The sequence below is a fragment of the Malus sylvestris genome, chromosome 3 (genome assembly GCF_916048215.2).
Source record: "Malus sylvestris chromosome 3, drMalSylv7.2, whole genome shotgun sequence".
Taxonomy (NCBI): Eukaryota; Viridiplantae; Streptophyta; class Magnoliopsida; order Rosales; family Rosaceae; genus Malus; species Malus sylvestris.
The window spans coordinates 26,538,370-26,560,959 of NC_062262.1; the positions used below are offsets into that span (position 1 = coordinate 26,538,370).

The 22,590-nt window shown below is 40.4% G+C and overlaps 2 protein-coding genes across 2 annotated transcripts; both read left to right on the forward strand.

The window, feature by feature from the left end:
* Positions 1-6,700: 6,700 nt before the first annotated feature.
* On the forward strand, positions 6,701-10,035 carry LOC126617107 (uncharacterized). The gene is made up of 2 exons (XM_050285165.1): positions 6,701-7,915; positions 9,709-10,035. Exons 1-2 carry the CDS (start codon positions 6,701-6,703, stop codon positions 10,033-10,035), a joined length of 1,542 nt encoding a protein of 513 aa, XP_050141122.1.
* A 10,192-nt stretch (positions 10,036-20,227) lies between these two features.
* Positions 20,228-21,438, forward strand: LOC126617108 (uncharacterized). Its single transcript, XM_050285167.1, has 2 exons — positions 20,228-20,517; positions 20,625-21,438. The coding sequence occupies exons 1-2, from the start codon at positions 20,228-20,230 to the stop codon at positions 21,436-21,438; spliced, it is 1,104 nt and encodes a 367-aa protein (XP_050141124.1).
* The last annotated feature ends 1,152 nt before the right edge of the window (positions 21,439-22,590 follow it).

Sequence of the window (22,590 nt, forward strand, 5' to 3'; positions counted from 1 at the left end):
ACTCCTATCATGTGCTACTTTGTGGTGGGCATTTAATCCTAGCACCTCTCGGTGTAGGACCCACTCATTTGTTCATTCAATTTTTATATGAATTCTTTTAGTGTTCTAGATTAGATGTGTGCTCTGAACACTTTCCTTAAATGCATATTCATTATATTTAAATTTATAAGTCTTATTTATTCCTTATTCTTAGCATTTGCATTCAATAAATGACTTTCGTCACCCTCAGGGTGTCGGCCAGCACGTGCCTATCCTGGTGTTTGTGGAATATCGGGATCTAGGTGTGTCACAAATTGCCTTGCGCAAAGCTTCTCAACAACCTTGAGATTTTTTCCATTTCCCCTTTCTTCTCGCCAACACATCTTCAGTTTGGATAGATAAGGCGACATCTTCAATTTGGATAGAAAGATCTAGAGTCGTAGAATTAGCTGATCGAGGTGCACCTTTAGTTTGGATAGACAACACTGCTTCGATGTCGACTGGTTATTTATCCAAGTCTCGGTCAACAAGGATTTTCGATTCCTTGTTGGTAGAGGTCATGTCGTCAACCTTCTCGGCGAAGTAAGGTGTTACCAGATTACTAGCTCGGCACATTGAAAGCCGAGTTTTATGATTGGACATTCGCAAGTACATTTTAGAGTTTGGCATTCTTACGACCAAGCCACATTTACAATCAAGACATTTATCTCTTTCGAGTATTTGTGTCCGTACAGTCTGGTACCAATTCGACGTACTTATACTCTCACGAATATAATTATCGAGACCGAACCCGGCTTCGATGATTTGTGAACTTCAAAGAAACTAGCAGCCTTATCTTCAGGTTCTAGAACCCGAAGGCTAAGACATGTTCCTTCTTCGACCGCAGTCGCAAGATCAAGAAGTCAGCAGCGCGCCTAATGCCACATCAACATATTTAAACTCGGCCAACGAGTTGGCATGCCCCGCACACAACTGAAGGACGTAGTTAGCTTATTAGTTACTCGGCTTGCACGCCATGTAGGCTTGGTAGTTTTTAGGCTCAACAATTGCACATGGACAAATCGAAGTGTCGGCTGAGTTTGGTGCAGATATTTGCAGTGGGGATTAATCAAGACATCAGAAAGATAGGTGGAGACTGTGTGCAACATCATTGTGCCACCAATGACTATGGTGAAGGTGAGTCTGGCAGCAACCATGGGTACGTGCGATGTCCCATTCTCCTACACTCAGCGCGACACGCTTACTAATGGCAAACGGATTACCTGCAACATGGACGATGGGGTTTAAATCGGTGTCAACCCCTAACTTCAAGTATGAGACCATACAAGAAAGCCTGTGATGATCTCTCTCTCTCTCTCTCTCTCTCTCTCTCTCTCTCTCTCTCTCTCTATATATATATATATATATATATATTATATATCAAGAATTACGTAAAACTCCAATATGAAGAACTACGCAAAACTCCAATATGTGATTTACCTAAATAATGAGGAGTTGATGAAATAAATAAATTTCATGGATCTTGTTGATTCATAACATGCATGTAGGTTATGTAATTTGGTATGAAAATAAAGTGGTATGGTTGATGTACTATATTGTACTGTACGTATTTTCTAATTTGTCTTAATGAAACAACGAGGTGAGTGCATTCAAAAGTGAGAATGATGGGATCCACAATAGATCGTCCTTTCATAAAAGCATTATGTTGGGGAGACAACACGAGCAACAACAGGACTTAGACGATTAGCTAAAATCTAGGTTAACGATAATTTTAAATGCAAAATTAACCAACGCAATAGGGCGAAGATGATTCACCAAATATACACCATCCACCTTTGGAATTAAAATCATTATGATCTTAATGTTTACTAGTTTAATAGGCGAAGATGATTCACCGAATTTACTCCATCTACCCTTGGAATTAAAATCATTAAGATTTTAATGTTTACGAGTTTAACCTTGTGTTGATTTGGTTTAAGATCTCAAACCAATAACAAATAAAAAGTAAAAAGGTAAATTACATTTTGCACCCTCAAGTTTGGGTGCTATTGCAACATCATAATGATCTGTAATACATTACAATTTGATACACCAAATATGATTTAGTTGGAATTTCATACAACCCATTAGATAATCCGTTAAAATAGCTGTTAAGTGATGATGTGACAGATATGCGACGTAGTTTTTAATGAGGTGAATGCCAACTTTGCTCCATGTGGATAAAGAAATTAAAAAATATATTTATTTAAAAATATTTAATATATAATTAAAATGTCCCAAAAACATATCAATCAACACCACCCTAAGCCCACCCGACACCTCTCTCTCTCTCCGATCAACCTCATCCTCCATAACCACCAACAACACGCCCCTTTATCACCATTAACCCTCGTCACGACACCTATTTGCACCTAAAATATGCACAATTTTACTTATTTGGGTTTAAAGTCAAAATATGACGTCATCACATTTTGGGACATTAGTGTGCAAATATACTAAAAGTTGCATGTGGGAATGTTTCTCCGCATAGTTTGAAGGTGGCTGTATTGCAAGTAAGGATGTTGGCAGACTTGGGAGATGGACATGTGGTGGAAAACCAACTTGCTTCTTTTAAAATTATTTCATATGCAAGTTGGCTTCTTTTAATATTAATTCATTACAAGTGGGCAGTGGAACTTCTCTGCACAGGTTCAATGTCCTCAGCAAATGGGCTATCTTAGTTCTTTATATAAAGAAGCAAAGGCATAAGGATTATGGACACTCAACCAATTAATCAAACAACTCAAATCAGCATCCCTTTTTAATACTTCAATTCCCTGCACAAGCCTTATAATTTATTTGCAATTTACCTTTTAAAGCATTGTACTCAGTTCCATTTGTATTTCAATACAAAGTCATTTCAATTACCAACAAAAGCCTTGTATTTTCTTTTAAAGCTCTTATGCTCACTCAATAGTACCGATTTCCTTTGTATTTTCATTTCAACCTTCAAAGCCATTCCCCAAACCCCCAAAAATTGCCCACAAGACTAGAGTAACTTGCCCGATTCCTTGGGAACAAGCTCCAACCTTGTATTTGGCATCTCTTTGTACTTCTAATGCTTCGTATTATTAATAATTACATTTTTGTACAACTATATTTCTAATTATTTAAATTACAAGCAATTTACATTACTAGTCTTTCACTTTCCTTTGTTATTTACACTTCCAGCAAACTTGTCATTTATATATTGTTAAATTTCTCCACATAAGTAAAGTCCTTATCATTAAGGTAAAGAACGAACCTTGATTTGAGCCACTCCCACTCAATGATGCAACCTCTTGGTTAGAAGTCGAACTCAAGAGCAATCTCAATCACTCAAATTCGTCTACTAGCGGCAACTAGTAGTGGCATGCTCGCAACCACCAGTATCTTGTTCAAGTAAATTCCTGGCATGCCAACAAGGCCTATGACGAATTTAGGGGGGCGAACAACACCACACCCATGACCAAAGCGCAGCAATTGGAACCCAACAATTTAAATCTTGCATGGTTTGAAATTGGGAATTTATTGGATTCGTCGAAATCAAAAGCCTCCGTGGTTGAAATCTGGCGTGGTTGAAATAGGGAAACCTAAGTCGTCACTTTTCTTTCTCATTAACGTTGGCAATGAAGCCAGGTTTTTAATTTCAGATTTTAAAATTAAGGTTGTTCTCCTGGCTCCTGTTGATAATATTGCAATTCGATTTTTGCATCTTCAAATTGGGTGATGATTTTTGTAAAACAGTGGGTGTGGTGGCGGATGGGCAAAGGCGGTGGCAGCAGCTCTGCCACGATGACTATACAAGTTGGCTTCGCTTGGGTAGTTCGCATCTTTGCTCGATTGAACGCTAGTTAGGTCTTTCGGCAGAAAGCTTCGAATCCTCAAAAACCCAGAAAAACCCATTTCACTTTAACTCCTCAAAAACCTAGAAAAACCCAGAAACCTTAAACTAAAAATCTAAAACTTCTAAGTAAGGAAGACGCTGATGTTGGGGTGGGAATCTGCGTTTGCAGCATGTTGGTTGGAAATGGTGATGGAGCCTTAGAGGTGGAAGATTTAGGGTTACTCTTTTTTTTTCTTTCTAATTTTTAAGTTTTTAATTATATAAAAAATTAATTTTTTAGAGCATCTTCAAAAGAAATGTTAAAATGTCCAAATAGCAAAAACGGTAAAAAAAAAAAAAAAAAGATAGCAACAATATTTTTCAACTAAGAAGCCAAATCTAATGTGACATAACATGGAATGACATCTCTCCCTTTGCTGCCACATTTAACAGTAGCTTCAAAAAAAAAATTTAATTATTAAATGTTTTTTTATTAATTTTTTTTATTGATTTTAAAGTTTTGCTTTTTAATTTTTTTTCATTACCAATATCATGTTTAAATAATTTTTTTATACCTTTTAATTCATTTTTTTTCCATTACCAATGCAAAGAAAATAAATATGAATTTTTATTTTATGTTTAAAATTTGATGCATTGGATGGAGAGCAAAACTTTAAAAGATGTCAAAGTGCCACTGTTTGAACCTAAATAGTTTTAGGCCGAGAATAATTATGGCCCCATCCCAGTATAGGGAATTGGGGGTTCAAACACGGTGGGACTCGGTCAAATCCTATCAGAAGATGATCTTACCTGGATAGTGGAGTCGGCCAAGTCCTGATATAACAAGGAGTCCTTAGATACCAATTATACTTCAAATCAGGATGATGCCAAGAATCAAGGATTGAATTTGGAGAATAATAAGGTTGGATTCAAAGTTCTACATGGACTAGGACTGGCCAAAGCACATTCGGATTTGATCAAAGAATTATAGTTTGATTGAGGCTCTACTTCGGCCATGTGGGAATCACTACTAAAAATTGAGAGGGAGTGCATCATTCAAGCCTCTAAATCACACACAAATCTACTCTGTACAAACCCACGCTCTACGAGAAACCTCTTAAACATCTTGAGATTTTTTATTTTACCTTTTTTACCATTAACACATCTTCAATTTGGACAAACAATACTGTGTTGGCAACCACCAACATCTTCAATTTGGATAAACAACTAGAATCTTAGAATCAACCAACCGATGAGCACATTTAGCTTGGATAAATAACACTATTTCGCGAATGACTGGTTTTCTATCCAAGTCTCGATCATCAAGGATTTCCTGAGTACTTGTTGGAAGATGTCATCTTATTAGCCTTTTCGGTGAATTAAGGTGATACCAGGTTACAACATTCGACACATTGAAATGAATATTTATTGAACTTCGTAGAAATTAGCAGCCTTGTTTTTACGCTTTAGAACTTGAAGGTTGAGATGTGTTTCTTCCTCGGCCACAATCGCAAGATTTGAAGTCATCAGCGCGCCTAACGCCACATTAATATTCACTTCCCGGCCAAGCTCAGCCGACGAGTTGGCATGCCCCGTATTTGACCGAAGGACATAGTTAGCTTATTAGCTATTCGGCATGCACACCATGTAGGCTAAGTAGTTTTTAGGACGAACAACCACATAAGCTGTCAAATTTTATGTTAAAAATTTGACATCCCTTTTGGAGATGGTCTTATTAATTAGATTTTCTTTTATTAATTGTTTGGCCATGTGGCTGAAGAACCACGTTAGCACAAATGTGACACACATTGTTACAACGTCATCACTTAACGGCTACCTTAACAAATTTTCTAACGGTTGTAAATGTATGAGATAGAAATGTCATAAAGATAATGTATGAGGTTGCAATTGCACTCAAACTGAGGGTGCAAAGTGTTATTTACCTTAAATTAATTATATGTAATACTTTGTTTGAATTCTAGATATGGTGGGATTAATCCTTCAGTATGAAATTGTTTTTTATGGGCTAAAATCAAAACTGACATGAATATAATTGGTTGACCAAACAAAAACAAGGAATACACTTAAAATTATGTACTAGTAAATATGACAACAATGCATTTCATAATTGACACCCTTTACGACTTCACTATTTCATAGGAATTCTATTTGTTTCTTATTAACAAATACAATGGTTACGAAGATTAATCATTTGTCTCTGGCTTGCACCGAATTCAATAGCTTTATCCTCTTTTATTTACTAAATCAGAGTATCGCCTGATCGTAAAGGCGCGGACTACGGCTCTTTAATAAACAAATATATGTAGGAGTTCTTGAATTTGATGTTTCGAACTGATGAGTTTGCTTGATTATGGCAAGAACAAAATGAAATTTTTTCATAGCTTATCCGAGTCAAAAAAAATAGATAGCCGTGACTTGTCATCTTGTTTCCCTTTAAAATATAAAAAAGATTCCTCTTTTATTTACTCAAACACGGTGAGCTGAAAAAATTCTTGAGATTTGACAGCACCAACTGGCACCACCGAAAGCAAAAAGCTATGCGGCCGAGACACCGTTTGTTAAGAAAGGAATCTTAGATTGATTTGTCAAATATTATAGATTGATATTTACTTACCTATTAGGTTATCAGTTAGCCTTATTTGTAGGGAATAGAATACGAAACAAGTCATGTAAGACTTTGTATAAAGCTGTAAATCTCGTTGATGTCAATGTACATAAATTCATTCCTATACTTTATGCTTCTTATGATGGTACCAGAGTGAACGATATCTGGGAAAATAAAAGGCAAAACAACAAACATAAACCCTAGCAAACATCACTATAGGCGACATATCAGAAAAGCCAACCTCTTCAGGCATGGCTTCGCATCAAAAGTGGGAAAATCCCAATCACCCACTTTTTCTCCATCACTCAGACCAACCTGGTGCAATACTTGTGCCGCAGTCTCTCGTGGAGGATAACTATGGTACATGGGTTCAATCCATGACCATGGCTTTGACAGTCAAGAACAAATTAGGGTTTGTTGATGAAACAGTCAAGAAACCTCATGAAGAACAATTTGAAGAATTACAACAATGGAATCGATGCAACAACTTGGTAAAAACGTGGTTGCTCGGATCCATGTCCAAAGAAATTTTTGGGAGCGTCATACACTGCAAGGATGCACGGCATATGTGGCTTGACCTGCAAGAAAGGTTTTCCCATGTGAATATTGTCCAACTGTTTCACATTGAAAACGAGATTCACGACTGTGTACAAGGTACTATGACCGTGAGCACATACTTCACCAAACTAAAAAGCCTTTGGGACGAACGAGATGCGTTGTGTTCTATCCCAACATGTGGCTGTGACACAAAGGAGATCACCTCCTACATTGAAACCCAGAAGACAATGAAGTTTCTCATAGGTTTGAACGAGTCTTACTCTACCGTTCGCAGCAACACTCTCCTTCTCGAGCCTTTTCCCACTGTTAACAAGGCTTACTCACTTGTTCTTCATCATGAGAGGCAAGTCGAAGTCTCAAGTGGAAGGAGTTCTGCCCAACCAGAAGCTGTTGTATTCGCTGTCAAAGGTGGAAGCCGAGAATCTAAAACTGAGGATGGTGGTTTGCGATGTGACAAGTGCAATAAGACGAACCACAGCACAAAGAACTGCCGCGCACATATCAAATGTACTTTCTGTGGTTGGAAGGGTCATTCGTACGAGTATTGCCGCAAAAGAAAAGCAGCCATAGACAGCGAACCAAGCCGTTCTGCCAAAGGAAATCAAGTTGCCGTGACCAACAAGGAGATCTCCAACTTCCCGTTCTCTCCAGAAGATTGCAAGCATATCCTTAAAATGTTGCATCAAAACAAATCTTCTTTTGCTAATCATGTTGGTAATTCTTCCAGCCACGATGATCTCTCAGGTAAAGCTTTTTCATTCATGCGTCATGCCAAGCACAATGTTTGGATCCTGGATAGTGGTGCCACAGATCACATAGTTTGCAACCCCGAGTCCCTTACACCCTCTAGGCCTGTTCAAAACCACACTGTTGCATTACCCAATGGATCCCTTGCCACAGTCACTCATGTTGGCCAAGTCATTTTTTCTCCTAATTTTATCCTTCACAATGTTCTTTGTGTCCCAATCTTTACGTTAAATTTAATATCCATTAGTCAATTGGCTTATGATTCATTTGCTATTACCCTTTTCTTAAACCATTTTTGTGTCATCCAGGACCTACGATCGGGGAAGATGATTGGGACGGGAATTGAACGGGAGGGACTCTACTATCTCGACTCACCGAAGAAAGAACATGCAATGCCATCCAAACCATCTCTCCCAACCTTTGGCACCAACACCTCGGCCATCCGTCACCTAAAGTTACCATGTTGTTTCCCTTTTTCTCCAATAAAACCTGTGATCTCACTCAATGTTTAATTTGCCCTTTGGCTAAACAAACAAGGTTGCCTTTCCCTTTAAGTTCCATGTCTACTACTTCTTGTTTTGAATTAATTCATGTTGACATTTGGGGTGGTTATCAAGTACCTTCTCTTTCTGGTGCAAAGTACTTTCTTACCATTGTTGATGATCATACTAGGTGCACATGGATCTATTTGATGAAACATAAATATGATACAAAGGACCTTCTCACTCGATTCATTCATATGGTTGCCACACAATTTAACACTCAAGTTAAAATGGTTCACATTGATAATGGTCCCGAGTTTAAACTTGATACATTTTATACATCCCAAGGAATTCTTCATCAAACTAGTTGTGTCCACACACTCCAGAAAAATGGTGTTGCTGAACGCAAGCACCGTCATTTGCTTAATGTTGCTCGTGCACTGCTTTTTCAAGCTCATTTACCTAAAAGATTTTGGGGGGACGCTATCCTTACTTCCGCATATCTCATTAATCGCACACCCACTCCCATTCTTCATGGGCAAACTCCATAAGAAAAGCTGTTTCACAAACCACCCACTTACACTCACCTAAAAGTCTTTGGATGTCTTTGTTTTGCATCCACTCATGCACACAAACCCTCCAAATTTGATCATCGTGCCCGTCGTTGCATTTTTCTAGGGTATCCTTATGGTACAAAAGGTTATAAACTTTTTGATCTTCAACTTTAAAAGGTTTTTATCTCCCGGGATGTGCTTTTCTTTGAAGATAACTTTCCTTATTCTCATTTAGAAATCTCAACTGCACCTACAACCTCCCCTCCAACACCACCTTCTGCACCCTTGCTTTCTTTTGACATGGACCCTCCCTTTGCACCACCTCACCCCTGTACTGACATCGCTTCTGATGATACTTCTACACCAACCCCATCACCACCTTCCCTTCGGCCTTTTCCTTTAGCTGATGCCACGACCACATCCACCTCTACACCCTCCCCTCCCTACTCATCTGCTCCCATGACCACACACACCCCACTCCCACCCCCACCTCGCAGAAGTACCCGCCCCACCAAGCCTTCTTCCTTTTTGCAAGACTTTCATGTCGAGGCGTCTCTCCCATCCCGGCCGGCTCCCACATCTTCCACGAACGTGGTTAGGTCGTCGTCAGGTAAACCCCATCCACTTTCTTCTCACTTATCCTATACTTGTCTCTCACCCTTCTATAAAGCCTTTATTGCTCATCTCACCCTTCATAAGGAACCTACTAGCTATTCCCAAGCTGTCCAGGATCCCCATTAACGTGCTACCATGCAAAATGAACTTGCAGCCCTTCATGCCAATCATACATGGACGCTCGTGCCTCTTCCTCCTCGCAAACGCTCTATTGGCTGCAAATGGGTCTACAAAGTGAAGCTCAAACCCAATGGCACCATCGAACGGTACAAAGCCCGTCTTGTTGCCAAATGATACAATCAGGTCAAAGGAGTTGATTACCGTGACACGTTTGCTCCCGTGGCTAAGTTAACTACTGTTCGCGTTCTCCTAAGTGTTGCAGCCTTGCAAGGCTGGCACCTTCACCAGCTCGATGTGAACAATGCCTTTTTACATGGTGACTTGGAAGAGGACGTTTACATGTCTTTGCCTCCTGGTTTTGGATGCAAAGGGGAGACTCGAGTATGCAAATTGCATAAATCTCTCTACGGTTTAGAGCAAGCTTCGAGGCAATGGTTCATCAAATTATCCAATGCTCTCAAGGCTGCTGGGTTTCAACAATCTTTGTCCGATTACTCATTGCTTTACTAGTTTATGTTGACGATGTTATACTGGCAGGGAATGACTTATGTGAGATTGTAAAAACCAAACAACTTCTCTCTCACCGTTTTAAACTAAAAGACTTGGGGGTGCTCAAGTATTTCTTAGGGATAGAAGTTGCAAAATCGAAGCATGGAATCACTCTATGTCAACGTAAGTATGCACTGGAGATACTGGATGATGTTGGTTTTCTAGGAGTGAAACCTTCCAGGTTTCCTCTAGACCAAAACTTGGCTCTCACGCAACTGGAAGGAAAATTGTTGGATGATCCGTCTTCATATAGAAGACTTGTGGGTAGATTGATATATTTGACCATCACAAGACCCGACTTGGCTTATGCGATACATGTGTTGAGTCAATTCATGGAGAAGCCTCGGCAACCACACCTTGATGCTGCACACAAGGTACTTAAATACATCAAACAAGCGCCTGGGCAAGGCATTCTCTTTCCTTCCACAGGTTCATTGCAGTTACAAGCATTTTGTGATGCTGATTGGGCTAGATGCCGAGACACTAGGCGATCGATAACTGGTTACTGCGTCTTGCTTGGCCAAGCACTAATCTCATGGAAGACTAAGAAGCAAACCACAGTATCTCGTTCTAGCGCCGAAGCCGAGTACCGGTCTATGGCTACTACATGCTGTGAGATAACATGGCTGCGGAATATTCTCAACGATTTGCAAGTGAATTATCATCAACCGGTCTCCTTGTTTTGTGATAATCAAGCAGCTATACATATTGCCTCAAATCCCGTCTTTCATGAACGAACAAAGCACATAGAGATTGATTGTCACCTAGTGCGAGAGAAGATTCAAAAGGGAATGATACGGACGTCATACATACGGACGGGTGATCAGCTAGCCGACATATTCACCAAACCATTAAGCTCAACACAATTTGAAATCTTACTCAACAAGTTGGGTGTCATTAACATACACTCCAACTTGAGGGGGAGTGTTAAGAAAGGAATCTTAGATTGATTTGTCAAATATTATAGATTGATATTTACTTACCTATTAGGTTATCAGTTAGCCTTATTTGTAGGGAATAGAATAGGAAACAAGTCATGTAACACTTTGTATAAAGCAGTAAATCTCGTTGATGTCAATGTACAGAAATTCATTCCTATACTTTATGCTTCTTATGAGAAATCACCACCGAGTTAGATGATCCTATTAAAGTTTGGACCCCTGACAACTTGTCACCTATAAACAAATACTTTTTCCTTTTATGCATGCAAGGCCGGTCCTGAGGGTAGCCCAAGTAGGCGCCTGTCTAGGGTTTTCAAAAATAATTTATATCCTGTAATTAACATATAAATACAAAACAAAGTAAAAAAAAATATCATAATTCATTTGTTAGTGAAGTGGAATGTTGGCTTCATTTTCTTTGGGATGTTGAGTTCGAAACACGAAGCTGCCTTTCAATCACTAGATTTTTCTTGATTTTTCTTATTTTTCAAATTTACTACCAATCCATCTGTCCAAATGCATATAAAGTTATAAAACTCAAGTCTCTTTGCAGTCTTTTTTCTTTCAACTTCTCATTCTCTCCATTTCTATCGAATTTTTAAACCAACTTATCATTCTCTCCATTTCTATTGAATGTTTAAACCAACTATCATATGGTCTTAAAAATTGTACTTTAAGGTAATCAAAACTTTGAATTTTATATTTTTCTTTTCAATAACTTTTTATTCAATGGATTTTTTTAATATTCAATTCGTTAGTGTAATGTTGATTTTAGAAGAAAAAAAACCCAAGAGAAACAATTGGCGTTGAATTTATTATACTCGTCAATCAAGTTTTATTGTTATTTACTCTCTTGATCATCAAGTTTTATTGTTCTTCACCCTCAGTCTTAAACTCTTGATTGCAAATATTTAGTACATTTGTGTCTAAAAACGTGAATCGTGTAATGTTTAAATAATGTTTGTATATTTATCTTCTTTTGATATTAAATTTAATGATATTTGATGTGAAAATAGAACTTTTTATGTATTTAGCGAATTCTTTTTTATATAAATCAATATACAAAGAACCAGAGATCAGAGAATTTTAGGGCCCCACTTCGAATGCTCGTCTAGGGCCCCCAAATTCTCAGGGCTAGCCCTGTATGCATCAACTCTTCAGATTAGGATTCTCTTCCCTCCTTTTTCTATTTCCTTCCATCTCTTCCTCTAACATTTTTTATTTTGTTTTTTTCTTTCTATAAAAAAATTAATATAAAATGTTGACGTGACTTAACCGTGATCGTTCAAATAAGAGGAGAGAAAAAGGAAAGGAAAAAAAGAGGGAGAGAATCCCTCTCCCAACTCTTCTGCCTCCTTTTAAATCTTTGCATGCCATAACTAATCTTTTGCATGTCATACGTTTTGGACGAGATCCCAATACGGTGGGATTCGTCTTGTTGCAAACCATCTTCCAATTCTATTTCTTTTGTCTCACCGAATGCCAAACCTTACCGAATGAAAAGAAAATCTATGCCACGTGAAGGCCTACCACGTAAAATGAGTGGCCCTCCTTATACCGACCACCAAGCTCATAAATGTTGTGGTCTATTTTATCTGACAGAGGGACTAGGGCCGGCGGCAGAGAGAGAGAGGAGAGAGATGTGTGTTTGTAGAATTGTAGGGGAATGTGTGTGTTGTTATCCCTCCTACATTGTGCCTTTATTTATAGTAGTAAAGGGAGAGAAGATATTCCTTCTTCTCCAAGTAATACAAGTTGTAATAGGAAAGGATAACTAGAATCAAATCTTATCTAGGATTTACACAATCATACTTAAACTAGGAATGTTTACAACACTCCCCCTTGAGTGGGTAAATACTCAAGGTAGATTTAGCATCATGCAGAAGTTGAGGAAGTCGACTCGTTGGCACTGATTCCAAGGAACAACGCTTATTCTCAATAAGGTAGGAACTTGCATAAGTAGTAAGTCTCACTAAAAAACCCTAAGGCTATGGCAAAAACCCAAGTAGGGACAAAATCCATAGTCTAAGGAAAAATGCGTGAGAAATGCAAAGTCAAAAGAAACGTCTACAGGACGTCATCAGGGATATGACCAGCCCAAGGTGGGTGCCTCGTTAAAACCTAGTTAGGTAGCAAAAACCCAGTGGGAAAAATGCTCCTAATCGTAGGGAAAAAGAGTACATTAAGATCAAGCAAGTATCCAGAAGATACTCCCCCTGAGTTTGACATAATTCCACAGAGAAATAGCAAAGTTACAACTCAGAAAGTTTACGCATACCAATTCCATGAACAAGCTTCTGAAACGTCGCCTTCGGTAGTGATTTGGTGAAGAGGTCGGCCAGATTGTCTTGTGATCGGATTTGCGTGACTTCAATCTTCTGATGCTCTTGTTGTTGATGTGTAAAGAAGAACTTCGGCGCAATATGCTTGGTGTTGTCTCCTTTGATGTAACCCTTCTTGAGCTGTTCGATGCAAGCTGCGTTGTCTTCAAAAATCGTCGTCGGGGCATTAACGGCGGGATGAAGATCACAGGAGCTTCGAATATGGCCCACTACTGCTCTCAACCAAAAGCATTCCCGAGTTGCTTCATGTAAGGCGAAAATTTCAGCATGGTTAGACGAAGTGGCAACTAAGGTCTGTTTAGTTGACCTCCAAGATATTGCGGTGCCTCAAACGGTAAAGACATAACCCGTTTGAGAACGCGCCTTGTGCGGATCAGATAAGTATCCAGCGTCGGCATAACCAACAAGGCGAGAATCAACCCGATGAGCATAGGGTGCGGTATCACTCGAGGATTCGTAGGGATAGAATAAACCCAAATCCGTAGTACCCTTAAGGTAACGGAAGATGTCTTTCACGCCAGTCCAATGTCTGCGTGTTGGTGCATTGCTGTATCTTGCCAAAAGATTAACAGCGAAGGAGATGTTGGGTCTAGTGCATTGAGCTAAGTACAATAAAGCGCCTATCGCACTTAGATAAGGAACTTCAGGCTCCAAAATCTCTTCATCATCCTCCTTCGGACGGAAGGGATCTCGCTTTGCATCTAGCGTACGAACGACCATAGGAGTACTCAAAGACTTCGCTTTATCCTCATTAAAACGGCGCAACACCTTCTGGGTGTAGTTCGATTGATGTACTAGGATTCCATCCGAACAATGCTCTATCTCGAGACCGAGACAGTATCGAGTCTTACCTAGATCTTTCATCTCAAATTCCGACTTCAGGTGCGAAGCAGTTCTCGTGAGCTCTTCAGGAGTTCCGACGAGATTCATGTCATCGACATATACTGCAACAATCGCAAATCCGGAATGTGACTTCTTAATGAACACACAAGGGCATAGTTCGTTATTCACATATCCCTGACTAGTCAAATACTCACTTAAACGGTTATACCACATTCTTCCGGATTGTTTCAAACCGTATAGTGAACGCCTCAGCCAAATTGAAAGCGTGTTCTGGGGTTTGGAAATATTTGAACCAGTCAATGTAAGTCCTTCGGGAACTTTCATATAAATTTCCGTATCAAGATCCCCATAGAGATACGCGGTTACTACGTCCATCAGCTGCATATCCAGTTTTTCGGAAACTACCAAACTGATAAGGTATCGAAAAGTAATCACATCCATAACGGGTGAGTAAGTTTCGTCATAGTCAATCCCGGGGCGTTGTGAGAAACCTTGTGCTACAAGACGAGCTTTGTAACGCACAATTTCGTTCTTCTCATTACGCTTCCGAACGAAAAACCCACTTGTAGCCAACGGGCTTCACATGTGGAGGAGTAGGAACTACAGGTCCAAACACCTTACGTTTCGCAAGTGAATCAAGTTCGACTTGGATTGCTTGTTTCCAGTTTGACCAATCAGCTCTACGTCGACATTCATCAACGGAACGCGGTTCAATGTCATCGCTCAACATGATCTCAGTAGCTACTGCAAATGCTAATGCATCGTCGACAATCATCTCATTTCTATGCCACACATCATCTAAGCTAGCATAATAGACCGAAATCTCACGATTCTCGGGAGGAGGATTCGTCTCTTCAAGGACGCTTCCATAATCTAGAATTTCCTCATGAGTTGGGTAAAATGAGTAAGCGATAGTCGGATTCACGGTAGGCTCTTCAGGACCTTGTGCCGTGGTTTTCCTCTTCCGGGGGTGTGAATCCTTTGAACCAAGGGGTCTGCCACGCTTTTGTGTAGGGGCAGATGATTGGCTAGCCGCTAATGTACGTGGATCACCAGAATTGGCGTCCCGGGCTTCCAGGAGGGTAGTCCGTCGTACATTTGGTACATCCATCTTTGCAGGCGTATTCGCAGCTGGAATATGTGATCTTGTCACGCGCGCTAGATCGGTGAAAGCATCTGGCATGCTCTGAGCTATGCTCTGGAGATCTAATATGCGATGCACTTCAGCTTCAGACTGAGCGGTGCGGGGATCTAAATGAGACAAAGTGGGAGTCGTCCACGATAATTCGCGTCGTTCATTAGGAACGTTGACGTTCTTATCTCCCCCTAACGACGGGAAGACTGTCTCATAGAAGTGACAATTCGCGAAACGAGCGGTAAACAGATCGCCTGTCAAAGGTTCTAAGTAACGAATAATCGAAGGAGAATCATATCCGACATAGATTCCCATCCTTCGCTGAGGCCCCATTTTTGTACGTAAGGGCGGCGAGATCGGCACATAGACCGCACAACCAAAAACGCGCAGATGCAATATGTCGGGTTCGCATCCGGTGACCAACTGAAGGGCACTAAATGGTTGTGTCGCAACAGGCCTCAGGCGGACCAACTTTGCTGCGTGCAATATTGCATGGCCCCAAGCAGCGATCGGGAGCTTGGTACGTATGACCAACGATCGAGCAATCATTTGTAAACGCTTAATGAAAGCCTCTGCCAGGCCGTTCTGGGTGTGAACATGGGGTACAGGATGTTCAACTTCAACCCCAACCGACATGCAATAGTCATCAAAAGTTTTAGATGTGAATTCTCCAGCATTATCCAATCGAATAGATTTGATCGGATAATCAGGGTGGTGAGCCCTGAGCTTGATAACCTGAGCCAACAGTTTGGAGAATGCAGCGTTCCTTGTGGACAACAAGCACACGTGTGACCAACGTGTAGAAGCGTCAACCAAAACCATAAAATATCTAAATGGTCCGCAGGGAGGTTGAATCGGTCCACAAATGTCCCCCTGAATCCGTTGTAGAAAAATGGGAGGATTCGAACGAATCTTGTCAAAAGAAGGCTTAGTAATAAGCTTTCCCATAGAACATGTTTGGCATGCAATTTCATGGATCGAACCTAAGCTTCGGGTTAGTGGATGCCCGTGTGAAGTTTTGAGGATACGGCGCATCGCTATTCGTCCAGGATGTCCCAAATGATCATGCCAAAGTGTAATTTCGTGCGCGGTCCCTGTGGTAGGGCCGGCCACATAGTGGCATTCTATGGGGCGTATGGTCGTAGTATACAGACCACTCGGGTTACACTCCATCTTCTCTAGAATACGCTTCTGGCAATATTCGTAGGAAGTTACGCACAGAAATTCAACTCCGTTTTCTACGTGGGTTTCAGCGTGGTAATTGTTATCTCTAATGTCCTTGAAACTTAGTAACGTTCTTCCGGAACGTGGAGAATAGAGTGCCTCAGCAATGGTCAAGATTGTACCATTGGACAACATTATACGTGCCTTACCGTATCCTTCGATCAGGTTGGATGGGCCTGAGAGGGTTGTCAGAGGTGCATTCTTAGGTACGAAGTTAGTGAAATAGATGCGTTCACGCAAAACAGTATGCGTGGTTGCACTATCTGCCAGACAACTAACTTTCCCACTAGTCATACCTAGAATGAAAAATTAATTTGAATCGGTCACATGCATAAAAGTTTATAAAAACAAGTATCAATTCAAAATAATTTCATTTATTCAAGGATAAAACTTAATATCCAAAATAAATCGCCAACTAATAATCCAAAACATAAAGGAAAATTGTTCAAAATCAACCAAAAAACAAGGTGGGGTTCGGCCACTAGGTGGAATTCGGCCCCAATTGTCTTATTTTAACTGAAAAATAAGTCTATGTCTAAGATTCTAATCTTCCATAGGAGTGGTATCCTCCTGAAAATCAGAAACCTCCATCTTTGTAGTCTCCGGTTCGTCCACTTGCAGGAAGTTTGATTCAAACTTCGTACGACGAGAATGATATGCATCCATAACCTTCTTGGGAGCACGGCAAATACGGGACCAATGGTCCTTGGAACCACAATGATAGCACATATCGTCATTCATTGTGGCAGGTGCTTTGCCCTTATTCTTGAAGTTCGGGGCCTTGGGAGCGAGGTTTGGGCGCTTCTGGGCTTTGTTTCCTCCCTTGGATGGGCCTTGGCTCTGTTGACCTTGGTGGGATGGCTTCTGGCCGCCCTTACCACGCCTCTTTTGGCGTTTTGGGTGCTGATTAGTGCTATAATGTGCTTCAGGCACAGCAGTAGCCCCAGTAGGTCGAGCTTGATGATTCTTCATCAACAGCTGGTTCTGCTTTTCAGCAAGAAGTAAAACAGAGATCAAATCCGAGAACTTAGTGAACTTCTGAGCTCTATATTGTTGCTACAGGACAATATTAGAAGCAGAGAAGGTCGAGTAGGTCTTCTCCAGGAGATCCTCTTCAGTCAAAGTTTCATTGCAAAACTTGAGAAGTGATCGGATTCGACAAACTTCAGAATTATATTCATTCACAGACTTAAAGTCTTGGAAGCGCAAGTGCTGCCAGTCGTGTCTTGCTTCAGGCAAGAATATGTCCTTTTGGTGATCGAAACGATCAGCCAAAGCGACCCATAATGCACGTGGATCCTCCTCAGCAAGGTACTCAGTTTGCAGAGCGTCATGGATATGTCTTCGAATGAAGATCATAGCAGTGGCTTTTTCAGCCTCGCCAACAGGTTTATCTGTTGCTTCTTCAATAGCAGGACGCAAGTTCTTTGCAGTGAGGTGGAGCTTCACATCTTGAACCCACTTGAGGTAGTTCCTGCCAGAAACCTCCAAAGCGGTGAAGTCGAGTTTGTTCAAATTCGACATGTTCCTATCACAAAATAGATGGACAAGATGTGGTTAGTGTAATGGAGAAAAATCAATCCATTCACATAGGAGTAGAACATACAGGTTCTAATAGACATGTATTGGTTTAATTTTGCATGAAAAACTTCGGGTTTTCATGGGTGATATATTTAAGTGAAAACTTCGGGTTTTCAAACAAGGCATGTGTATAAGAAACTTCGGGTTTCAAAGTAATTATGAACTTCAGGTTCATATATTCCTGCAGGCAAACACAAATATATATGCAAACAAATATGCAAAGAATATATGCAGAAATATTGTATAATGATAAGTGAATTAATTTATTTTTGGTCTTCGGGGCCAAATTAAAATGTGGGTGAAAATATAAAAACCCATATTATTTAAAAAAAAAATTAAATAATAAAATCTCGGGGCCTAAAAATATAGGCCGAGTACCCCCAGGTGTAGGCTGCAGGCCCACGGGGTGAGAAAGGAATGGGCTGCTGTGTGCAGCCCTAAAAAAAATTTCTCCTTTTTTCAGTATGGGCCGCTGCAGGCGAGCCCAGGAAAATAAAAAAAAAATTGTTTTTCTTTGTGGGCTGGGCCGCTGCAAGCGAGCCCAGCAAAAAAAATTGTTTTTTTTTTTCTTTTGTTACATGGGCCGAGAGGCTGGAGCCCAATAGGGCTCGGGTTGGAACCAGGAACACCCCAGCTTTTGCTGGGAACGGTTGCCGGAGCGTCGCCACTGCAGGTGGCCGTGTTCTGGGAGGCTATCGATCGTGGGAAACATGGGGGTCCAACTGGGGAACCAAATATGAACGGAGATTGGAGAAATCTCGACGTTATATCAACCAAACCCTAGAAAATTTCAATCGGATTTATGAAAAATTCCGATGAGATCTCAGAAAATCTCAAACCATAGGACACCGTGGACGATCTGCAGGTCGTCTGAGTAGGCTAGGCACGGCGACAAGCCGTGCAGCACGGTGATGGATGGGTGGCGACACCAGCTGGGTGTCGGGTTTGGGGTTTGGACGAGGAGCAGAAGCTCCAGCCGTGATCTTGGGCTCGGAGGATCGATGCAGGCTGCAGGCCTGGTGAGGAAACCGAGCTGGGCCATCGCAGGCTGCGGGCCTGGTGGCTTGCGGCCTTGCATGGTGCACAGGCACGGGTTCGACTAGAACCCTAATTTCCCCAATCGCAAAAATTTTCAATGCAAATATAATTATATGCATGTATAATTCAATGAATCACATATTTACGTTGATGCATATGCAAATAATAGTTTCAATGCATGTACATATGTAAGATTCAATTCATGGCAAATATCAAATTCACATAATTGTAGCAATTTTGATTATGAAGCATACACAATTTATGTAGAATCTAAAATACGTTAAACGTAAAGTTGGGTCATGCATCATGGTGAATGTTCATGCTATCAGGGCTTGCAAAATATCGAGTTAAAAACCGTTGTTTGGAAAGAACCTGATTGCGTGATGATATGGATGAACTAGTTTGATGCAGAAAAAATCTCCAACGTCAGATTCCTAAGCGCAGCGGTAGGAGCGTGCTGATAACGTGTTGTGGTCTATTTTATCTGACAGAGGGACTAGGGCCGGCGGCAGAGAGAGAGAGGAGAGAGATGTGTGTTTGTAGAATTGTAGGGGAATGTGTGTGTTGTTATCCCTCCTACATTGTGCCTTTATTTATCTGTAAAGGGAGAGAAGATATTCCTTCTTCTCCAAGTAATACAAGTTGTAATAGGAAAGGATAACTAGAATCAAATCTTATCTCGGATTTACACAATCATACTTAAACTAGGAATGTTTACAACAATAAAAGTATTTTAGCAAAATAATCACTACAATAACTCTAGTATTTAGAAACAATATTAAAATCAAGGGGCCTTAATTAAATAGCCGATAGTGCAAACCTGGTCCAAACAACAATTTTAGAATAATCATTAAAAATACATAGATATTAACTTAATCCTATTAACTGACGAACATTTAATTAATTGAGAGATCTATTATTTGGATCTAAGAAAGAAAAAAATCATCATTAGGGTTATATAAGTGAAAGGCATCGGTTTTTAGCATGCATACTCTTTCAAACAAATCACAGCAAGCAAGCTAGTGAAAGAAAGAAAGAGGAAAACAACAATGGCGCCAGACTTGCCAAGGTATGTGGTGTTACAATCAAGGTACAATGCCGAATACTTGAGCTACGTCAAAGAAGATGAGCAGATCCATGGCTTTCTCAAATTCTCCGGAGAAGAGGTGGTGAGTACGTACGCAAAGTTCCATGTGGAGATGGCAAAGAGTAGTGGAGCTACTAAGGGACTGGTACACATAAGATGCTGCTACAACAATAAATACTGGGTCAGGAGGTTGCAAACCCATAATTGGATCGTCGCCGGCGCTGACGAACCCCTGGAGGATGAATCCAAATGGTCATGCACCTTGTTCGAGCCAGTCTACGTGGACGAACACGATCCTGCTTAAGGCGTCCGTTTTCGTTATGTCCAGCTCCGGAATTATCTTGCTTATGGCGCAATAGCCCGCCCTACGATTCCTGCTTAATTGCAGCAAGTGGGGCGTCCAATAGCGACTTATGCGATGCGTGCTTGATCGTTAATTGGGACTCGCTGTTGGTATTGCCCAAATATATAGCCCTCAAGAGCAACAACGGGAGGTACCTCAGCGCACAGTGGATCGAGCTACACCCTTACTTGCAGTTCAAATCCGATGACATTGGAGATCCCACGGTGGGGAATGAGGTCTTCCACGCTGGGGATGGAAGCGTTCGCATAAAATCCAATCACCATGGAAAATTCTGGAGGCGAAGCCCTAACTGGATATGGCCAGACTCAGAGCTTCATGATAATGAGAACAACAAGGACTTGTTGTTTTGGCCTGTCAAGCTTGACGGTAAGTTCTTGGCTCTCCGCCGCAACTTGGGTAACAACTTTTTTCTGCAAGAGTCTCAGAGGGGGGGGGGGGGGGAATATAACTGTCTCAACGCTGCCGTCCCCACCATTACCCAAGATGCACGCTTGGAACTGGAAGAAGTGGTTGTGTCGAGAAGCTTCTACAATGTCAACTTTCACGTCTTGGATGCGAGGGTGTATAACCAAAGAGTCGTCACCATGGCCACCGGAGATGCCATTAACCGAGCAAAGGAACAAAACACCGTAGACATGAAGCTCTCGTACAAGGAGATTAGGAGCAGTACTTGGAACACAAGCGTGTCATTCAAGTCAGGCATCAAGACCACAATGGAAACCGGGGTTCCTTTAATTGCACATGGACAAATCGAAGTGTCGGCCAAGCTGAGGTGGAGACTCTGTGCGTGGTCATTGTGCCACCAATGACTACGGTGAAAGTGAATCTGGTAGCGACCATGGGTACGTGCGATGTCCAATTCTCCTACACTCAGCGCGACACGCTTACTAATGGCGAACAGATTACCTACAACATGGACGATGGGGTTTACACCGGTGTCAACCCCTACAACTTCAAATATGAGACTATACAAGAAAGCCTGTGATGATCGATCTATATTTTGTATGTATCAAGAATTACGTAGAACTCCAGTATATTTACCTAATTAAAAAAAGAGGAGTTGATGAAATAAATAAATTTTATGGATCTTGTGTTGATTCATAACATGCACGTAGGTTTTGTAATTTGGTACGAAAATAAAGTGGTAGTTTTGATGTACTATATTTTACTGTACGTATTTTCTAATTTGTCTTAATGAAATAACAAGATGAGTGCCATGCAAATATCATATGTATGGCATTGCATTTGAAGCGTACAGAAGATCGAGGATTTGAAAAAAATTAACTTGTGATTATGTGTCCATATATTGATGAAGTTGGGCCGGGGAGAATTCAAACTTAATTTTGGAACTAATGGAGTTTATACTTTATAAACCATGCATTTAGACCAAAGGATCCATGGTTTCTCAGCTGATCTTGGGGTTGGGGAAGTTCTTCAAGCATCAGTTTTTGGTCGATTCCACGTTAAGCATCGTGGAAACATTGATAATACTCCGCCAAAATAAGGTAGATACGTGATTAAGGTTGGTTTGGAATTGTTTCTCTAGTAAGCACTTGGGTTGGAATTATTTTTATTATGTATACATACAAAATTTTATTGAAATTCAAGAGTTTTTTGAAAAAGTATTTGGAAATGTTTTTAAAGAAGCATCTACTGTGTGTGTATATATATATATATATATATTTAGAAAACACTTAGAAAAATTAAAAACGCTTTTAAATTTTTTGTCTGCACTCATAATCGCTTTTGGTTATCCAATAACATTTACAACGCTTACTACAACAATCTCAACATGGGTTGGAATTATTTTTATTATGTATACATACAAATTATTATTGAAATTCAAGAGTTTTTTGAAAAAGTATTTGGAAATGTTTTTAAAGAAGCATCTACTGTGTGTGTATATATATATATATATATTTAGAAAACACTTAGAAAAATTAAAAACGCTTTTAAATTTT

Bases quoted from the DNA above. Each gene is read 5' to 3' on its own strand.
- LOC126617107 (XM_050285165.1), top strand. From the start codon at position 6,701: ATGGCTTCGCATCAAAAGTGGGAAAATCCCAATCACCCACTTTTTCTC. The intron at 7,916-9,708 runs GTTGGCCAAGTC...TGATACAATCAG, and splicing joins CCCTTGCCACAGTCACTCAT to GTCAAAGGAGTTGATTACCG.
- LOC126617108 (XM_050285167.1), top strand. From the start codon at position 20,228: ATGGCGCCAGACTTGCCAAGGTATGTGGTGTTACAATCAAGGTACAAT. The intron at 20,518-20,624 runs GTCATGCACCTT...ATGGCGCAATAG, and splicing joins CTGGAGGATGAATCCAAATG to CCCGCCCTACGATTCCTGCT.